Genomic DNA, 17,215 nt, shown 5'->3' with positions numbered 1-17,215 from the left:
TTCTTTCCGTGGAACCGTCAGGGTAAGTGAGGACCTGATGGCCTTTGAGAAAGATCACCAGAATGGGAGACTGAGTTCTGCTAGACAGTGACTTTGGGGGCACGGGTTTGGTGCTAGAGGTGCCAGACCTGCCGCCCGGGGGTGTGCAGGGCAATAGAGACACATGCACATGGCGCTCGGGAGGACAGCAGAGAACCCGGAACATTCCAAGAAGGCCGGGAAGCGGTCACTCCCTGTGGCCCCCGGAACTCAGAAGGACTTCAGCATCAGATAGCCCTGCCTGTCTCCTGGCTTCAGCGAATAGACCAGTTTGTGACCTCGGGCCAGAGCCCTCCCTCTGGGCGCAGCGTTGGCTCTGCTGTGGCGCACGGGGCCGCCGGCCCGGATGGGCGGACAGGAGGGGACTGAGGACGCTGCCATCACGCGCCTGGGTAGAACGGGCTTTCCTCTCCATTCGGGGCAATGCGGCTTGCTCACTGTGTGCGTGCGCGCATGAGTGTGTGTGTGTAAGCACACACACGTGCGTGTATGTGAGCACACGTGTGCGTTAGCACATGCACACATTCGGGTGAGCACATGTGTGTCTAAGCACAAGTTTGCGTGTGAGCATACATGTATGTACAGGTGTGTGCATGTGTGAGCACACGTGTGCACAGGGTGAGAACACACAGGTGTGCGTGGGTGTGTGCACACGAGCACACATGTGCATGTCTAAGCACACAAATGTATGGCTGAGTACACACACGTGTGTGAGCACATGTGCATGTGTCTGTGTGTGCACACGTATATGCATAGGTGTGCACATGTGAGCATATAAGAACACACATGCATGCAGGTGGGCGCACATGTGTGCACGTGAGCACATATGCATGTGTAAGTATACACGTGTGTGAGTGGGTACACACGTGTGTGCACGTGCATGCATGTGAGCACACACTGTGTGAAACCTATTTAGAAGAGCTATTGCTGCCTCCTGCGGGGGACGAAGGCCGGCGGCGTGCAGGGAAGGGCGGACGGAGTCAGGCAGGCGGCGGGGTCGGGAGCACACCCCGTGGGCGGGGGGCCGGGGGACGGCGGGAGCACGGCCACCAGGGCAGACAGGCTGGGGCCACACAGCAGGGCCAGCAAGTGGCATCTGGAAAGAGCCCGACAGTGAATACTTCAGGACCTGTGGGCCCTGTGGCCACGACTCACCTCTGCCAGTGCAGCCGGACGGCAGCCACGGACGGGGGTGTGTGGATGGACGTGGCCTCCTTCCATGAAGCTTTACTGTGGACGCTGGAATTTGAATTTCCTATCTTTTTCATGCATCAAAAAATGCTATTCTTTTGATATACATTTTTTAGGCCTGTGAGCCTCTTAATGCAAGAGCCGGTCTTGGCTCACAGGCCGTGTGCAAACGGGTGGCCTGGGGATCCCCCCAGACCCAAGGGGGGGCTCCTCCCAAGGCCGATGTGGTCCCCGTGTGACCTCAGGCGCAGGCCAGACCGCCAGCGCTGGAGGATGAGGGCCGCCTTGATTCTGTTCACTGTGGCCTCCTCACGTCTTGCACAACCTGGCCTGAAGTGGCCGTTCAACAAAGTGGCCTTTCACTGAGGAGGGTGTGACTCGGCGAGACGCTCTAGGCAGCCGTTTCCTCGTCCAGCGTCTCTGGGTCTCCTGCCGGCGAGGCACCTTGCCCGCTGGGAGCGAGGCTTGCTCTCCTGGCCGTCAGCCTGCGGCACAGCACTCAGAGACTGGAGCCCGGCCCATGCCCTTGGCCTCTGCAGTCAGAGGCCCACCTGTGAGCCCCCTGTGAGGCGGGGGCACCCACGACCAGGGGCTCAGGCTCCAGGAAGAATGGCGGACCCCATCTCTTCTCTCCAGGAACTTCAGGGGAGTCTCTCATACCCTCAGTTTAGACGCGTGACCTTTCAGGACCCCCGGAGGGGCTCAGTCGGTTGAGCATCCAACTCAGCTCAGGTCACAATCTCACAGTTCGTGGGTTCGAGCCCTGCGTCAGGCTCTGTGCTGGCAGCGCAGAGCCTGCAGCCTGCTTCCGATTCTGTCTCCTCGCTCTCTGCCCCTCCCCCCACTCACATTCTGTCTGTCTCTCTCAAACACAACTAAACATTTAAAAACAATTTTTTTTAAATCTCATGCTTGTTTTAAAAATACAGAAATGTAACCTTCTTCTAAGATCTGGGTACTAACTAGCAGAAAGATAACATTTATCCAAATCCAGGGAGAATCAGGAAGGAAGGAACAGACTTCATATTATCTCTAGGGATTAATAATTTTTAAGTAGTGAAAAAACAATTCCGTTCCCATGGAGCAAAAGCCTCTCAGATCTATCGATGTCAGAAACCGTTGGTGGAGGCCACCGTGGCCGTGAGCACCGTGAAGCCGTGTGGACGCTGGTGGTCACTGCCGGGAGGACACTGGGAGCCGCCTCGAGTGTGGGTCTGTGCCTCCTGCCGCCGGGGTGGATCTGGGCTCTGGGCCCCCCTCCATCTGCTCTCAGGCTGGAGTGAAGACGGGAGACCAAGGCCCAGGGTGTCTGCGAATCCTCGGGACACGGGTGGCCCGTGGCCCTGTCTCAGTGATTTGGTTCGGAGTTTATTTTTAGAGCCGTCTTTCTGTGCTCAGCCTGGCTAGGTTCTGGGTGCTGACAGACAGACAGCCTCCTTGAGAACAAAACACGTGGAAACGTGTACCAAGAATGACTTCGTTTCCCCACATTTAGGACCACGTCCTGAGGAAAGAATCTGGACGCACGGAGCAGAGTCATTTGTCACGTTTTAAATGTTGGTGGTTCCCTAAGTGTCCCCAAGTCAAGGGGCTGTAAGTTCTCACGGGACACTCTGCCACCACCCAGCGTGGACACGAGACCGTGGCGCCAGAGGGCGGGCTACAGCCGGGGCAGCTGCGCGCTGGGGGGTCACGTGGGAGCCCCGTTGAGCGAGTAAAAGGAGCACTTTGTTGCAGGCCTAGCTTGTGAGCACCTTGACTTAGGAAGAAGCCTCGGGGATCACCAGAGGGGGAAGACAAGCCACGCCCAGCGAAAGCACTGTCTTTAACAAGAACAAAGTTGATTCACGAGTCGTCTCGTTCTCTCCGCCACAGACGCTGGGTTTGCTCTCACACGTTCGCACCCGTTCTCTCCAGGCCAGAGGCGACGGCAGAGAACCGGACTCCGAGATCGCTAGACAGCAAAGCCTCGCAGGCCTCTCCCCCTCTGGCCCCGAGGCCGGGCTGTGTCCCCGGACACCTGGAGGGTTTCCTCATGACCCCCTGGCTTTGCGTCTCGGCTGCAGCACAAGCGGTCACCTCCCCCTGAATGGCTGGTGGAGCCCGGGCGTCTCTGCGACGGGGAACTCTCTGAGTCGGGAGGGGACGCAGCACCCTCGTTTCCCAGCCACTGGACCTGGACGACGCGGATTTGGTGGCACCAGAGGAGACGCCACTTTTCCACCTGCCACCAACGTCCGGGCACCCCAGGCCTGCGTGAGGACATGCTTTCCAGCTTCCGGCCCCGAGAGCAGAGCTGAGCTTGCACACCACTCATCTGCCGGGCAGACGGCAAATGCAGGGGAGCAGAAGCGTGCATGCCTCGTGAGCTCGGGGAGTGAGCTCGGCAGGGGCTCAGAGGCCGTCGGGCGCTGTGACGTAACGGGAGATGCCCCTCGTGACAGGTGCCAGGGAACCGCCGGATACGCTCTATCGCCCTCTGCTCCTCTCGGTCTCTTGGTGAGAGAGCTCGGGCCTGGAGGCCTGTTTTCTGATCAGCAGTACGATGCCTCGCCACACCCCGCCCCCGCCAGGAAAATGGGCGCATTTGGCTCTCCCAGAGGTGCTGTCCGTGTGCTACTTGGGCCTGCGGACGGAGTCACCTTTGACAGAGCATCGTGCCTTGTAGTCAGAGCTCTCCGCCCACGGCCCTCCCTCCAGTCTCCGTGGGCTGGCTTTCCCTACACCCAGCTCTGGAAGTTCTCTACACGCTTGTCTCCACCGCCAACGCCATGCTCAGGACTGTAAGCCGCGCGGCCCGAACTTCCCTGAGCACGCAGGCCCTGAATGCCTCCACGGGCAGAGCAGGACCCAGCAGGTTCGGGTGGGACCAGGGCCCCGGGACCACGCCTTGAGTGCCAAGGGTCCAGATGCCTACCCTGGCGGCCCTCAGATTCTGAGCAGACAGGAAGGGGAAGGGGAGCGACCAGAACGTCACCGAGCTCCACACGGATGGGGAGGTCGCGATCTGTCCTTCTTCTCCACACGTGGAGGACTCGGCTCCCCTCCCTCTGGCCCATCGGTAAGGGGAGCATCGAAATCGGTCCGTAAGCTGGCGTCCCTTTCCAGACGGCTAGGAACTCAAACGGCACCCGTCGAGGGGAAAGTAATCATAGCGCTTTATGTCTATTTGTTGGACTCTGGAAGGATCTTACCATCAGTCACTTGACCTGATCAGATACACCACCGGGGTGTTATTTTCATCGCAGTCTTACAGGCCAGGACCCTGGAAGAACGGAGGACGGCGGGTGGCCGGGGCACAGAATGGAGGTGTTTGGGGGCTCCCCCCACTCAGCGTGGTGGCGTGACGGGCGGTGCTGGGGGCGCACCTCGTGCTGTGCGGGGCCTCCCCGCGGCAGTCAGCCCGTCGAGCTCTCTGCGAATCTTGATGGGCTTGGGCTGCACCGGCAGGGCCCCGGGGTGTGGACCTCAGGGTCTGTGACTGTGCTTGTAGGTCAGGCTGCCGCCACAGGGTTCCCAAGACGGGGCGGGGTCGCTGAGTGTGTCACAGCTCTAAGGCCGGAAGCCCAAGGCCGAGGCGTGGGCAGGCCCGGCTCCTCCCACGGCCTCTCTCCCCACTGTGTGGACAGCCGTCTCATGTCCTGTGTGTCTGTGTTCCGACTTCTTATAGGGGCACCGGTCACACTGGATGGGGGCCCCCCTAGGGACCTCATTTTACCTTCACGACCTCTGTGAAAGTCCTGTCTCCAAATAAGGCCACATTCTGGGGTCCTGAGGGTCAGGGCTTCAACGTAGGAATTTGGGGGACACAACTCAGCGCCAAAGCGTGCCCCTACCTCGCCACCTGGGTGGGGTTCTGGCTCCGGCTCCGTCCCCCTCTCTGGGGGACAAGGGGGGGTAGGCTGTGAGGGCTCCAAGCCCTGCTTCCCTCAAGTCCAGGGGCCGGGGGATGGGGTCACCAAGGGAGAGACAGCACAGCGCCGCGCTCTGTGCGCCAGGGGACAGGGGCACTCACAAGCACTCCCGACACACGCGGACACACACCGGGACACGCGTGCACCTGCAGACACACATCACACAGACGCGCGGGGGCGGTGTCCTGGCTGGAGGGGGGCTGGGCCTTAGCGCAGCGGCCTCACTTTTCACTCTGCCTTTTTGTTCCTTTTGAATTTCTTTTTCAATCAAATGACTGCGTTACTTTTCCTATTAAAAATGTTTTTAAAGAAGAACAGCGCTGTCTTTCTGGTCCGTGGAAACCACTGTGTGCGCGTGTGTGTGTCCACATCTGTGGACACGGAACACCACGGATTCTCGTGGCCCTGTTTCTCAGTCCCTCCGCCTCCGAGCCCGTCAGCGCTTCTAAGGAAATCCTTCCATTTGCCCAGCGAGCTGGGAAGTGCGCCCCTCAAACGTGGGGTCCCGCCTTTTCCGTGTGGGGAAAGCATTTCCTGGAGGCACTCAGAAACACGACCACTCCATCCAAGGTAGCGGGGGTGCAGCCGTGGGGGAGGGCGGACCCCTGTAAAGCAGGGCGCAGCCTCTGTGTTCATGTGGCCTTGCACTCGGCCGCCAGACGAGGAGTCACATCACGGTTCGCTCGCACTGGCCGGCCCTCTCCCAGCCACACAGCTTCCCCGAGTGGCTTCGGTCTCACTCAGAATCACAGAGGAACCCCCCTCCCATCCGTCTGAACGATCTGGCACGGAAAGACGGATCGGCATCCAGGGAACGGCGGGAGAATCACATCTCGCTCCAGGAACGCCCCAGCGCTGTCCTCTCTGCCATTCACTCGTTGTTGTTGTTTTTTTTTAATCTGTAAAATCCTTCCGGGGCACGCGGGCGGAGGGCACGGCTCGAAACACACTGTGGGAAGGGCACCCGGGGTCCTCGCTTAGGGTGTTTCAAAAGATTGAAAGATTGCAACATTTTCGTATGGATAGTGCATTTTTTTTTCATTTACCTAAAATGTTTGAAAATTAAAGTGTTTTGTTGAAGACTTTTTTAGGATGGGAAACCACCCGGCGGTGCCAATTTTGCACTTGATAATGAAAGCAAAGCCTTTTTAAACTTTAGGAAAAGAGCACACTGAGTTTGATGACCCCATTTGGAGTTCATCAGTGATAATCTGCTAGCCAATTTTTCCCTGATTCTGTTTAACCACGGGTAAGTTGGAAAAAGGCTCTAGAATAAAAAAGTGTAATTGATACTTGAGCGGTTTTGAATTCTAGGAAAATTCCCCCCAAATCAAATTGCTTTTATTTCATTATTTCTCTTTTCCTCACACCTGAGCATATACTGGGTTATAACGAATATCCCCATGAGTAAGACTAGGAAACACTTGCACAATATTTTATTTTAAATGATAAGAATGACTCTTTTCATTATTCAGATTACAGAAGGTAAACTTTTGATGTTATTTGCACAAATTTATCATGCTTCATGGTAAGCTGTGCCAAAATCTTTGCAGTTTGGTCCCCAAGGTTCTATTAATTGCAGAAATTCACCTGTTTTAACCCTGGATTGATGGTAACTGGGAAAACTATATGAATTCTGTTATCTGTCGGCTGGCTTTAGTTCTCTAAACAAAGGCTACTTAAAATCTGTTATTGATTAAATCTAGATGGAATTCACTTCTTCTGATACACAGAACACTGGGAAATTTATCAGCTTTTATTATTCCTCATCGAAATGAGCTCCTTGAGCTTTCTAATTATATTCTCTAATAAAACTAAACAGTCGATGCTATTTGCATATTATATGAAGAAGTGTCATACAACAAATTCATAGCAGTCAATTAACATAAAAGCTAATTATATATCTCATCATCATACAAGTTTCTGAATGTATGCTTACCCTGTGGTAGCCTAGAGCAAAGGAGGCTTGAATTTTCACTTCTAAATATTGACTTTTAACTAATATCAGAAGCGATCTCAGTATTTTTATGGGTGAAAAGTTAGTGATTAAGCTAGATGCACTATTTGCCAGAGCGCAATTAAAATTTCAACATTAGCTAAACCTCCAGAAGGAGAATCTTTGCAACATTGTGAAATCAATTATCAGTCACTAAGCAGGTTAAGTACTGGGTTCATGTCTGAGGAACACTCAAAGTGACGATAAAGAGGAGTGAGATTTATTCGAGATTGCCAGGCTGTTATGAAAAACACAGATAGAGCACAAGGCCATTTCCACGTCCAATCGTACGGCGTAACATAATTGTGTTCCTGCCTAATTGTGATAGCTATCAAGCAAGAAATTTGCTACAAGATTAACAGAGACACAATAATGAATGTGCACGGAGGCGCCCTGTGACTGACTTTGGGAAGGTGTCTGGAACAAACCCACGCTCTGGTGTTCTAGAAAACCGAAGCCAAAACTTCCAACGACTTTTTCCCCCGCTTTCAGGGCGGGATGTGGGTACTTCCTTCCACCCCGACTCTATTGCTCACACAATAAGCACAGGGTCAGAATAAGCCTAAAAGGAAGAAAAAAAAAAAGACACTCTATATACTTAGTAGGATTTAGAGTTGCAGGTGGGTTTCAAAATGGCAAAAGTTAGGATTGACTTTGCCCAGGGTGCTCTGAGATAGCGACAAAGTTAAGACGGATCGCTTTTATATGTAGCACGACTACCAAATGAGCGCCTGTGTAAAAGCAAAGGCTGATAAGAAAACTGTGTGCCAGTGAATCCGATTTCTCCAGATACAATGCAGGCGGCCTTTTGCATTCATATTGTAATGAGGTTAGTATCTCTGAGACATCCTTCCAGAGTGGGGGCTACTCTCCCCTAAGATTACAATAGGAATTGCTTTATTGACAAGTACTATTCAAAATCTCCCTCCTCTAGAAAGACTTTGTTTTACCTCACTTGTCTCTATATTTATAATCAAAACACTCGGAGGGGAGAAAAAGGCCCAATTATCCTACGAACAGTCTTTAAATTTACTGAAGGCAGCTCAGCTAAGTGGTATCATTGCAAACTCGACTCGTGTGCGTTTTAATAAATGTGGAAAGAGCTGCGATGCTTAGATAGCTTTAGAATCTTCTCACAAAGCCAGATGCTTTGATGGTGATTTTAAAATCTTTTATTTTTCATCTTCTGAAAACAGATCTCGTAAGTTCACGGTGGGTGTTTTCCCTTTACCTGTTTTTAGCAGAGATTGTGACGAAGCATTTTCTGAGCGATCTGCTGGCAAACATGTCCTACTATTAAAGAATGTTTACTCAAAAGAGCCAGTTAATGACCAAAAAAAAAAGCCCACTTGCCTTCAGACTCATAAAATCAACAAATTGATCTCTTGATATAACATATTTGTGTGAAAACACTACCATAGTCGTGTATTCAAATGTATACACTTTCAAATGTATACACTTTCAAAACTGAAAACAATATCCCATTCTTTGGAAAGTTTTAAAGTGGGGACTGTTCTAAAAAAAAAAAAAAGTGCCAGTCCAGGGAAACAAGTGAAAAGTCCCTCAAAAGTTGTGCAGGCCTTGGGGCCAGTAACATCTGATTTGCTCACGTGAGAGCTTGGGCCATTTCTGTAGGCGGCCAGGTGGGTGAAGGCAATTTTAAAAAACATTTTCGAGAGCGGTCTCGGGGTCTCTGGTCTACGGGAAAGGCTGCCATACATTAGGATCACTTGAGCCTGCTCCCAAAGCTCTCCCAGACCGCACCCCTGCCCTTCCTGGCTACCGCCTGCACCCTGTTTACTTTTCTGTTGTGGAAGGAGGGGGCGGGAGGGGATGGAGAGTGGATTTCTAGGTTTCAGTTAGATTTTTTAAGTGGAAGAGTGTACTCCTCACTATAAAGGAGAAGCCTGCCTTGCTAACATCCAGAAAGTACTATGAAGGTATCTCAAACGCTATCAGATAAGGAAATACACTTAAACCACCTGCGTGGCAGCAAAACAGTAATCATTCTAATGATCTGCTTGACTAACTGTAATTAAGAATTTACCTCTGTGTTTTATAACTTGCAGACCCAATAGATATTTAACCCTTAGCTCCTGGAGTTCCTCAGGACGGATTTTCTGTTTGCTTGTTAACCCCCGTATTGCTGTGTTTTTTGTTTGTTTGTTTGTTTGATCTTGTTTTTACAGCTTACAGGGCTTGATTGGCATAATTAAAAGTGTAAGTCAAACGCAACTTGTGTTTGGAACGCACTTCCAGCCACTGCCTTTAGGGTCTTTTCACTGTAGACAGGAAAAAAACACCCACTCGCCAGTTGTTAAAAGCGGGCTATTTTAGCGACTAGATAACCGTTGTGGCTTAATCCAGTTTGATAAACGGTTTAATTGCAAAAGTGAGCGCACGGGCCTTCAAAGAATCCGCCTCGAATGGAGTCCGGGGCGACGCGGCGATCCCAGCAGCGCGCGCATGGCGATGGTTTCCGTCGGCTCCCGCCTGCTCCGGGCCGCTCTTGGCCTGAGTGTCCCCGGGGGGCGCGGGGGACGCGGGGGGTCCCGGGGCTTCTGTTTGTTCTTGGGTTGCTTGGGTTCGTGGGGTCGCGGGGGCGTGGGGGTCGCGGGGGGTGCGGGGTTCCTTTGTGCGCCCGGAGCGCGCGCCTCGCCGCCGCGCGGTCGCCGGCACCGGAAGGGTTCACACTGCGCCTGAAAGGGGACAATGGAGGCCGGCTAGATCAACATCGCCGAGATCGAGTTCATTTGCGATTCAGCCCCTTTCACCACGGTTGTCACGCAAACTTCCTACTTTGATCAGCGGAGGGCGGAGAGGGAGAAAGCCCGCGGAGGCCCGGGTGCGGCGCGTCCGCGGCGCCCTTGGCGGGTCCCCGCCCCCTTCCGGAAGGAGCCGCGGGGACGCGGCATCCTGCACCTTGACCCGTCTAGACTGGCCCCGGGGTTTTGTGTCGGTTACCAGGGGCGAGGGGTGCTCTTTGACCCCCGCGCGGGGCGGAGGTGGTGGCCCGGGGCGGGGGGGGGGGCGCTCTGAATCCTCGCCGGATTCCGGAGGGACCGGGGCGCGCGGAGACGGGCGCCAGCTGTTCCCCGCGGCCGCGCCCGTGCCCGTCCCGCGCGCCCCGGTCCCCGCCTCCCCCGCAGCGGCCGGGGCGCAGGGCGGCGCCCCGGGGACCCTCGGCGAGGACGCGCGCCCGCGGGCGCAGCTGTCGGCTCGGTCCGGCCCGTCCGGAACGACGCGGCGCGCCGGGCCGGGTCTCTGCCTCCCTCCGAGTCCCCGTCTCGTGCTCTCCCTCCCCTCCCCCTCCCTCCCTCTCTCCGGCTGGTAAATAATCACAGCCATTTTCTGTCCTCCGTGCGCCTTCTGCATGCGCAATGACTTTGAAAAATGACGACCGGTACAAGTGCACTTTCTAGTTCGCAGAGTTTTCCCCCGTCCACATGCAAACATCCGCCCTTTTCCAAAAGCACAATTCCAGCTAACGTCTCACATTCTGTAGGTCATCTAACTGCATACACGCTGCATTGGGAAGGTCAGGCCGGCCGGCGCTCCTGGGGGGCGGGGGGGGGGGGCGCACGGTTCCAAACGCGTTCCCTGCAAGATCTGCCAAACCGCGTGAGCGCTGAGCCAGGTCCCCACACACCCCGGGGCCCCTCGGAGGCTTTCCCAGCAGACCTGTTGGACCAAGTACGAGAGCGGATGAACCAGTAAGAGCTCGAAGAAGACCCCGCACTAAGGAGGAGAAGTCTAAGAGATTTGCTCCGAGGAAAGGGAACAGAATATACAAAGAATTTTAAAAATCCTATTTTTCTCCTGATGCTTACAGACCTATGAAACTCGCGGTAAGAGCTCCCATTCTTCGCAGGTGAATCCCATGCTCCCTGAACACATTTTGGGTGTAGGCTTTCTCGCCGTTTGCTTGGGTTGCTGCTGAGTTTCCGGACCTTGAACATTAAAAGGGTATCTGTGCGCTCTGCTGTCCTGTGGCGGCTTCAGTGTTAACCATGCATTTGGGGGCTTGCTTTTGAGACACCTCTCCCGCGGTGCAGTTAAGCGGTATTTTTGCAGAAAGTGGTTACAGCTCCCAGCGACTTTCCGAGGAGGGGTGGAGGGGTGCGGGCTGCTCTGCTCCTGAGGGGCTCAGAGAGGGGTCTCGGTGCCCCCACCCCCACCCCCACCCCCGCCGAGGCAGGTCTATTACAGGTTCCCACAGAAGAAATCAGGGGTTGTGGCTCTAGGTTAAAATCCAAATTAAAATGAATGTCGTTTTCAAATATTTATAGCCAAATGATGGAGGAAAAGCGACACACATCCCCTTTTTTTCCCCTTCTACCCCATCAGGCTTCACAGAAGACAGAGAATTTCCTTCCTGAGTTAATTCAAGTATTTTAGCACAAAATAAGTTAAACAAAGGCTTAGGTATGATCGTTGGCTTAATGCCAAACTGCCGCCCCGAACAGTGTTTATTTTAGATGAATGCTAGATCGTGCCTGGCAAAACATATTCCAATATATTTCACTTTACTTAACGCTGTTGAATCAGACGAAGCGAGGGGAAAGCCTGTTTAAAAAATGTATTAAGTTCACACATTGGCCAAAATGTCAGGCATGCTGAAACCCCAAAATGGGGGCTTTCGCTGACTTCCAAAGATTTCATTTTAATTAAAAAGCAAATGCAATAACTCCGAGGCAAAAGTGCTGTGGAATAGGAATTGCAATGAGTACGTTTGCTTGTATGTCACAGGTTTTAAATAAACACATTACAGTGGAATTTAAATATTTTAAAATGCCATTTAAAAATTTTAAAGTCTTGCTTAATGAACTTGGACCATGCTTTGCAGGTCTCGAGCGAATGCCCTTCACGGTCCCGGAAGGTGTAACCTTGCGCGTCTTTAGCACAGACACATACTTAAGTCAGAATTTCAGTTGTTTTTTTTTTTAATGCCTGGGCACATTTGGGCTCCCTCTTCCCTGAAAAGTTAGACTCGGGGGTAGAAGCACAGTGCAATTGTCAATGGAGCTATAGACGGTTTGGAGAGAAATAGCCCAAGTCACTGTCAAGCATGTTATCCACAGTGAAATTGAGAATGTTTGTTTTGATTGCTGAGAAAGCTTAATTGTTTTCACACTCCAGCGTGGGTTTTAAAACCACAAAGTGGATTGTTATGTTAAATCTGAGGGAAACTGGTTTAACCATCTCCAGGAGCTGCTTTCTTTGAAGGATTCTAAAAACAAAAACAAAAAGAAAGCGAAGACCCCCAGCTCGACCTAGGAGACCCCTTTCTTCCTTCTCCTCGCATTCCAACTTCAGGAAGGGGAACAAATACAAAGAACTAGTTTCCTTCCTCACCCTCATCTTTCAACACGACTCATCAGTTAAGTCCCAGGAAAATGACACAGTTAACGTTTTGGGAAGAGGGCTCACCCGAGGCAATGATGACCTTAAAGCAGAGGGGCTGATAAAGACGGGCCACCTCGTGACACGATTTTTCTATTTTTAGCTAATGAAATGTTGGTAAGTCCTTCTAACCAGACGCCCCGTGCGTGCGTATCTTTCCACACACGTTGTTATTACATTTCCGCAGTGCGAAGCTCTGATAGAGAAGCATGAAGACGAAATACTCTCACTTATCGCCCAGGAGGCACACGACCTCGCTGACAAGCTGTGCAGTGAAAAAGCAGGTACTGTGTCTGATGTAACATGTGTCTCCTGCTCGCCCACCCCCTCAGCCAGCGCTGCAGCATCTTATTTTCCAACGGTCCTCGCTGTCTCCCCGCCACCCCCACGCGGCTCTCCACTGAATCAGAAAGACCCCATGTGAGAGAAAACAAATAAACAAAACCACCGCAGGGCTGGGTGGCTCTTCCTCTCCGGGTGGCATTTTCGAGGGCCTTCAGTCCTCCATTTCCAGATGTTAAAGAGCCCACAGGCCCGGCAGAATTGGACGGATCCAAAGCACTTTCTCTTTCGACACTGAGGTTGGATTCTCTCCCCCTCCCGGACCAGGAAGGAGAATCTCTTTAAGACTCGCCGGCTACCTAAACTGATAGCAGGCGGGATCTTTATTTAGTACGAGATTTGAAAAGCTTTTTTGTTTGTTGATTTGCGAGGGGTGCTGGATATTTCCCCCCCCCCAAGTTTCTTTCCCAGATATAGCTACTTCTTCTTAAAAAAATTTTTTTTTGTTTTCTAGCAGAGGATAGAAAATAACACTTGAGTTCAGTGCTTACACACACACACACACACACACACACACACACACACACACCCCACTCAGGGGCTAGGAAAAAATTACCAGCACTTTATTTATACAAAGTTGAAGCATGTTAGCTCCGCTGGCCTTTCCACCTGTTTGCTGGAGCATAAAGTCCTATATCAGCACGATGCTTATTTAATACTTTTACAAGAGTGGAGTGCAAGTTGTGTCCTCTTTTCAGGCTCTTTTGAGAAAATGAACCACGTGTATGAAGACAATGATATAAAGCCTGGGGAGTGCTTCTCTGCCCTTGCAGAAGCTTGAGATTTCTAGCAATTGTTTGTAACAAAGTATAACATGCCTTCGTCCACAGTATCAAATGTAGCGCCCACGTCTTTAAATAATAGTGATTGCCCATCTGTAGATAACTGTTTACGTGGCCAAAGGTTATTAAACAAGACAGTTGTAAATCCACAATAGCAGGAAGAAGTTTTCTTACTCTGAGTAGATAATGGGGTTGTTTTCATTTTAAAATCCAGTTTGGAAAAAATAATAAAGGAGACCCAGTTTGGTTGGGAGTTTGAAGACGAGTACGGTCGAATGATGCAGTCAGCCTCGCTCAGGAGCTGGAGAGCTGTCTCACTGAGCTCGTAATGTTGCATTTGTGAGGCTGTAACGTTGCATGAGCCTCCCATCTATAAGTGCATAGCCACGATTTACCAAAGAAAGTATTTTCCAAGTTTTGCAGACAGTTCAGAGATAGACGTGTGCTTGAAGATGCAAGCAAAAATGGGACGTAGGGTTTGGAAATAATCTGCTTTCCTAATTTTCCCTCACAAAGGGTTTGGACTTGTCATAACCATCTATGGCAAATGCAGCTAACTAGCTCTGTACACACCTGTTCAGACCTCACAGAAGGGCCCGAGAAAGTTTCCCCACCTCTTCGCGGCAGCTGGGTGCCCCCAAATAATGATGAGATTCAGGGGAAAGACTTCCTAAATGCAGCAGTTTGGCAGAATTTTGCTAGTATTAACTGTCTTTTCATTGCTTTTGCATATTGGTCACTGGAAATAAAAATCACTATTAGCCCGAGAAAGCGTGAGTATAAGGCATACCCTAAGATTGGCCCAGGACTGGGGGTGTAGAAGAAACCCTTAGCTTACCGATTCTTAATAGCATTTGATTGTTTAAAAGCCGGTGAAGTATTTCCACTGTAAAACGTCAGGCCCTCCGAGCTGCTGAGGGTGCCAGTGGCCAACGCCTCGTGGCCACAGCACAGCGGCGTGGAGCGCGCTTTCTCAGGCTTGCGTTTCCCTGTGAAACATACTTACGGCTGTGCTAAACCATTCGGAAATTAAAAACCGAGAACACGTTAATCCTAACAAGAGCCTAGACACCCCCCCTCCATTGAAGTAAATTAACGCCACGTAACAAGGTCGCTTTTTCACACTTAGAAATTATTGTCAGAAAACCTGAAGCCATGCATCAGGGAGGAAACTTGCCCTCGGTGACCACGGCGACAAAGAAGTTGTGTGTTTTCCTTTCACAGGTTGGGAGGGTTTCAGATTCCCGTGGAAAAGGTGACACTCTCGTATTGCCGAGAAACTCTGGCGCTGTTGCCCGACAACTTTGCTACGATCAAGCGCCATGATTTAACACGTTTTAAAGATGGGGCCGTGCATGTGGGTGTCTTCTGTGCTGGATGCCGTGAGGCCACATGAACCAGGGACGGTCACCCCATGGGTGCTAGGTACAAGGCACCGCCCTGGCGGCTGCTGAAATGTCTACACATTGCTTTTAGGGAGGTCATTTTTTTCAAAAATAGATATTTCTAGAACTAGACATTTACTCAGAAGGTCAGCCCCCTTTTATACTTCATACATACTTTGTGCACATGTGCGTGTGTGTGTGCACACGCGTGTGTCTTATGTGTCTGTATATAAATTTTGCTTTTTTCTATCAAGTGTAGATCATGTCACCTTATTTTTAATAATCACATAGGAGCAGATGAAGGCATTTGCAGATTTTAAAACCTCAGCTCTGTTGAGCTATGATTGACACATAAAATTGTAAGACATTTAAAGTGTGCATCGTGGTGATTTGATATGTGTGTACGTTGTGAAAGATTCCTCCCATCTAGTTAGTTAACGCTGGACTGTAACTCTTAGGACTGTACAGTTTCCTCTCTGTGCACAAACCGGTAATTGGGGGATCATGGAGAAAACGTATATTACATTAGAGATGACTGTGGATTTAAAAATAACACATCCTTGAGGTTTTCTTGAACATGTGTGCCGTCTCTCAAATGAATAAAGAAAACCTCAGACGACAGCATCGCAGCCGGGTCTGTGGGTACCTCTGCACCTCTATGCGCTGCATAAGATAAAAGTTATCAAGTACATCCGGCTCTCGGGGTGTGAGACAGAGTAGTAGGGCACCTGACATATATAATCTGTTGGGGGGGGGGGTTCCTAGGCAAAAAACAAAGAAAAGAAAAATGAGTTCATTTGATTTTCCTATTTTATGGCATATACGCTGGCCACATTGTCCTTTTAATGTCTTGAAGTCAAAATGATGTTTTAAAACCCTAAGAAGATAGAAGGTCATGATTAAAAGTGTAGCTGTATCCCACCGATGGCGGACAGCATACCATTCTGGACGATGAATGAATGGATCCTCTCAGGTTCGTGGAAGTTCTCATTAGCCGGAGCGTGAGGGCAGGGATGGAAATACGTGAATATAGACTGTGCACGTATCACTTCTGCTCTGCTGTTAAATCTTAACATTTAAAACGTGAGACTGAGGAATCTGACGTGCGATCCTTTTGAACGCACCGTATGGAACAGGGCCCCAAGTATCTTGGATCGTTCAGCTTACATTGAAAGTAAAAGCATTTGTACCTTCTTGTGTAACGCTAACGGCGGTGTTGAATTATCGTATACAAAATGATTCCTTTCAAAGGCTAGCCTATTTCCTATCTGAAATAATGTAGTGAAAAGAATCGTAGCCTTTCTGAAGAGAGCTGGCATTAATTGTTTCCAGCTGGAAAAGTAGAGCGTCTCAAAGCACCTCCTTGCCTCTCTGCTCCTTGGGTTAAATGCCAAGCATGCTGTGTCTCTGTTTAAGGCATTTCTTAACCACCCCCAAGGCCATGGGCCAAAGGACACGATCCCTGGGCTTTGGTTGTAAAAATACTCCCGCAAAAGACGCTGGAGGATGGAGACCAGGGCAACAGAGCACTGAGAGGTGTGGGGGCCCGCTTTGGGGCACAGGGGCGCAGATGATGCCCTTATCTCTGCTCTTGTGTGTATTTGAAATTTTCCATAAGAAAAAAGCTTTTAAAATATGCTTCCCCAAACACTGTGTTTCTTGCGGGAGGTCCATGACTTGGGCGCTGTTATTAAATGTGATGGTGATGCTGTGTGGCGTTTTTGTCAGGTCTCTGTGAATCCTCCGCCGATGTCACTGAGCTCTGGGACGGCGCCCCTCCCGGTTCCTGAGGAGGAAAGTCACGCCCGCAGGTCCACACCCGTGTTCATACCTTCATGTTTCTTCACGAAAACAAAGTTGATGACTCGTGTTTATACTGTGTTGTCGCACGTATGATGTTGTGTTGAATATCTATTGTTTGGCATCGGGACAGACCTGATTCTTCCCGTAGGGAAAACTGAGGGGCGTGTAAAACAAATTACCTTTGTGGATTCAGGTACAGACAGGGTCGGGACTGGAGCGTTTTCAGTTACCAGTAAGGAAAACCCAAAGCCATTTCATAAATGAAATAAGGATTTGATAACATACACTGTGTATCTTATGAGCGTCTACAAGTATGATGTTCTCTTTGATAAGAAAGCATGATTTGATTTCTCAAAAACG

At 50.9% G+C, this 17,215-nt stretch overlaps 1 protein-coding gene across 1 annotated transcript; it reads left to right on the top strand.

Annotated features, from left to right (window-relative positions):
- Positions 1 to 2,336: 2,336 nt before the first annotated feature.
- CNPY1 (canopy FGF signaling regulator 1) lies at positions 2,337 to 16,842 on the top strand. Its single transcript, XM_039230711.1, is given in 10 exon segments — positions 2,337 to 2,438; positions 3,148 to 3,486; positions 3,675 to 3,729; positions 3,931 to 4,013; positions 9,868 to 10,164; positions 10,166 to 10,255; positions 10,774 to 10,873; positions 10,876 to 10,988; positions 12,731 to 12,827; positions 16,781 to 16,842. Coding segments are annotated over 10 exon segments (1,338 nt in total).
- The last annotated feature ends 373 nt before the right edge of the window (positions 16,843 to 17,215 follow it).

The sequence above is a fragment of the Hyaena hyaena genome, unplaced genomic scaffold, assembly GCF_003009895.1.
Source record: "Hyaena hyaena isolate Hyena2069 unplaced genomic scaffold, ASM300989v1 scaffold_50, whole genome shotgun sequence".
Lineage (NCBI taxonomy): Eukaryota > Metazoa > Chordata > Mammalia > Carnivora > Hyaenidae > Hyaena > Hyaena hyaena.
This window is presented reverse-complemented; position numbering and strand designations above follow the sequence as displayed.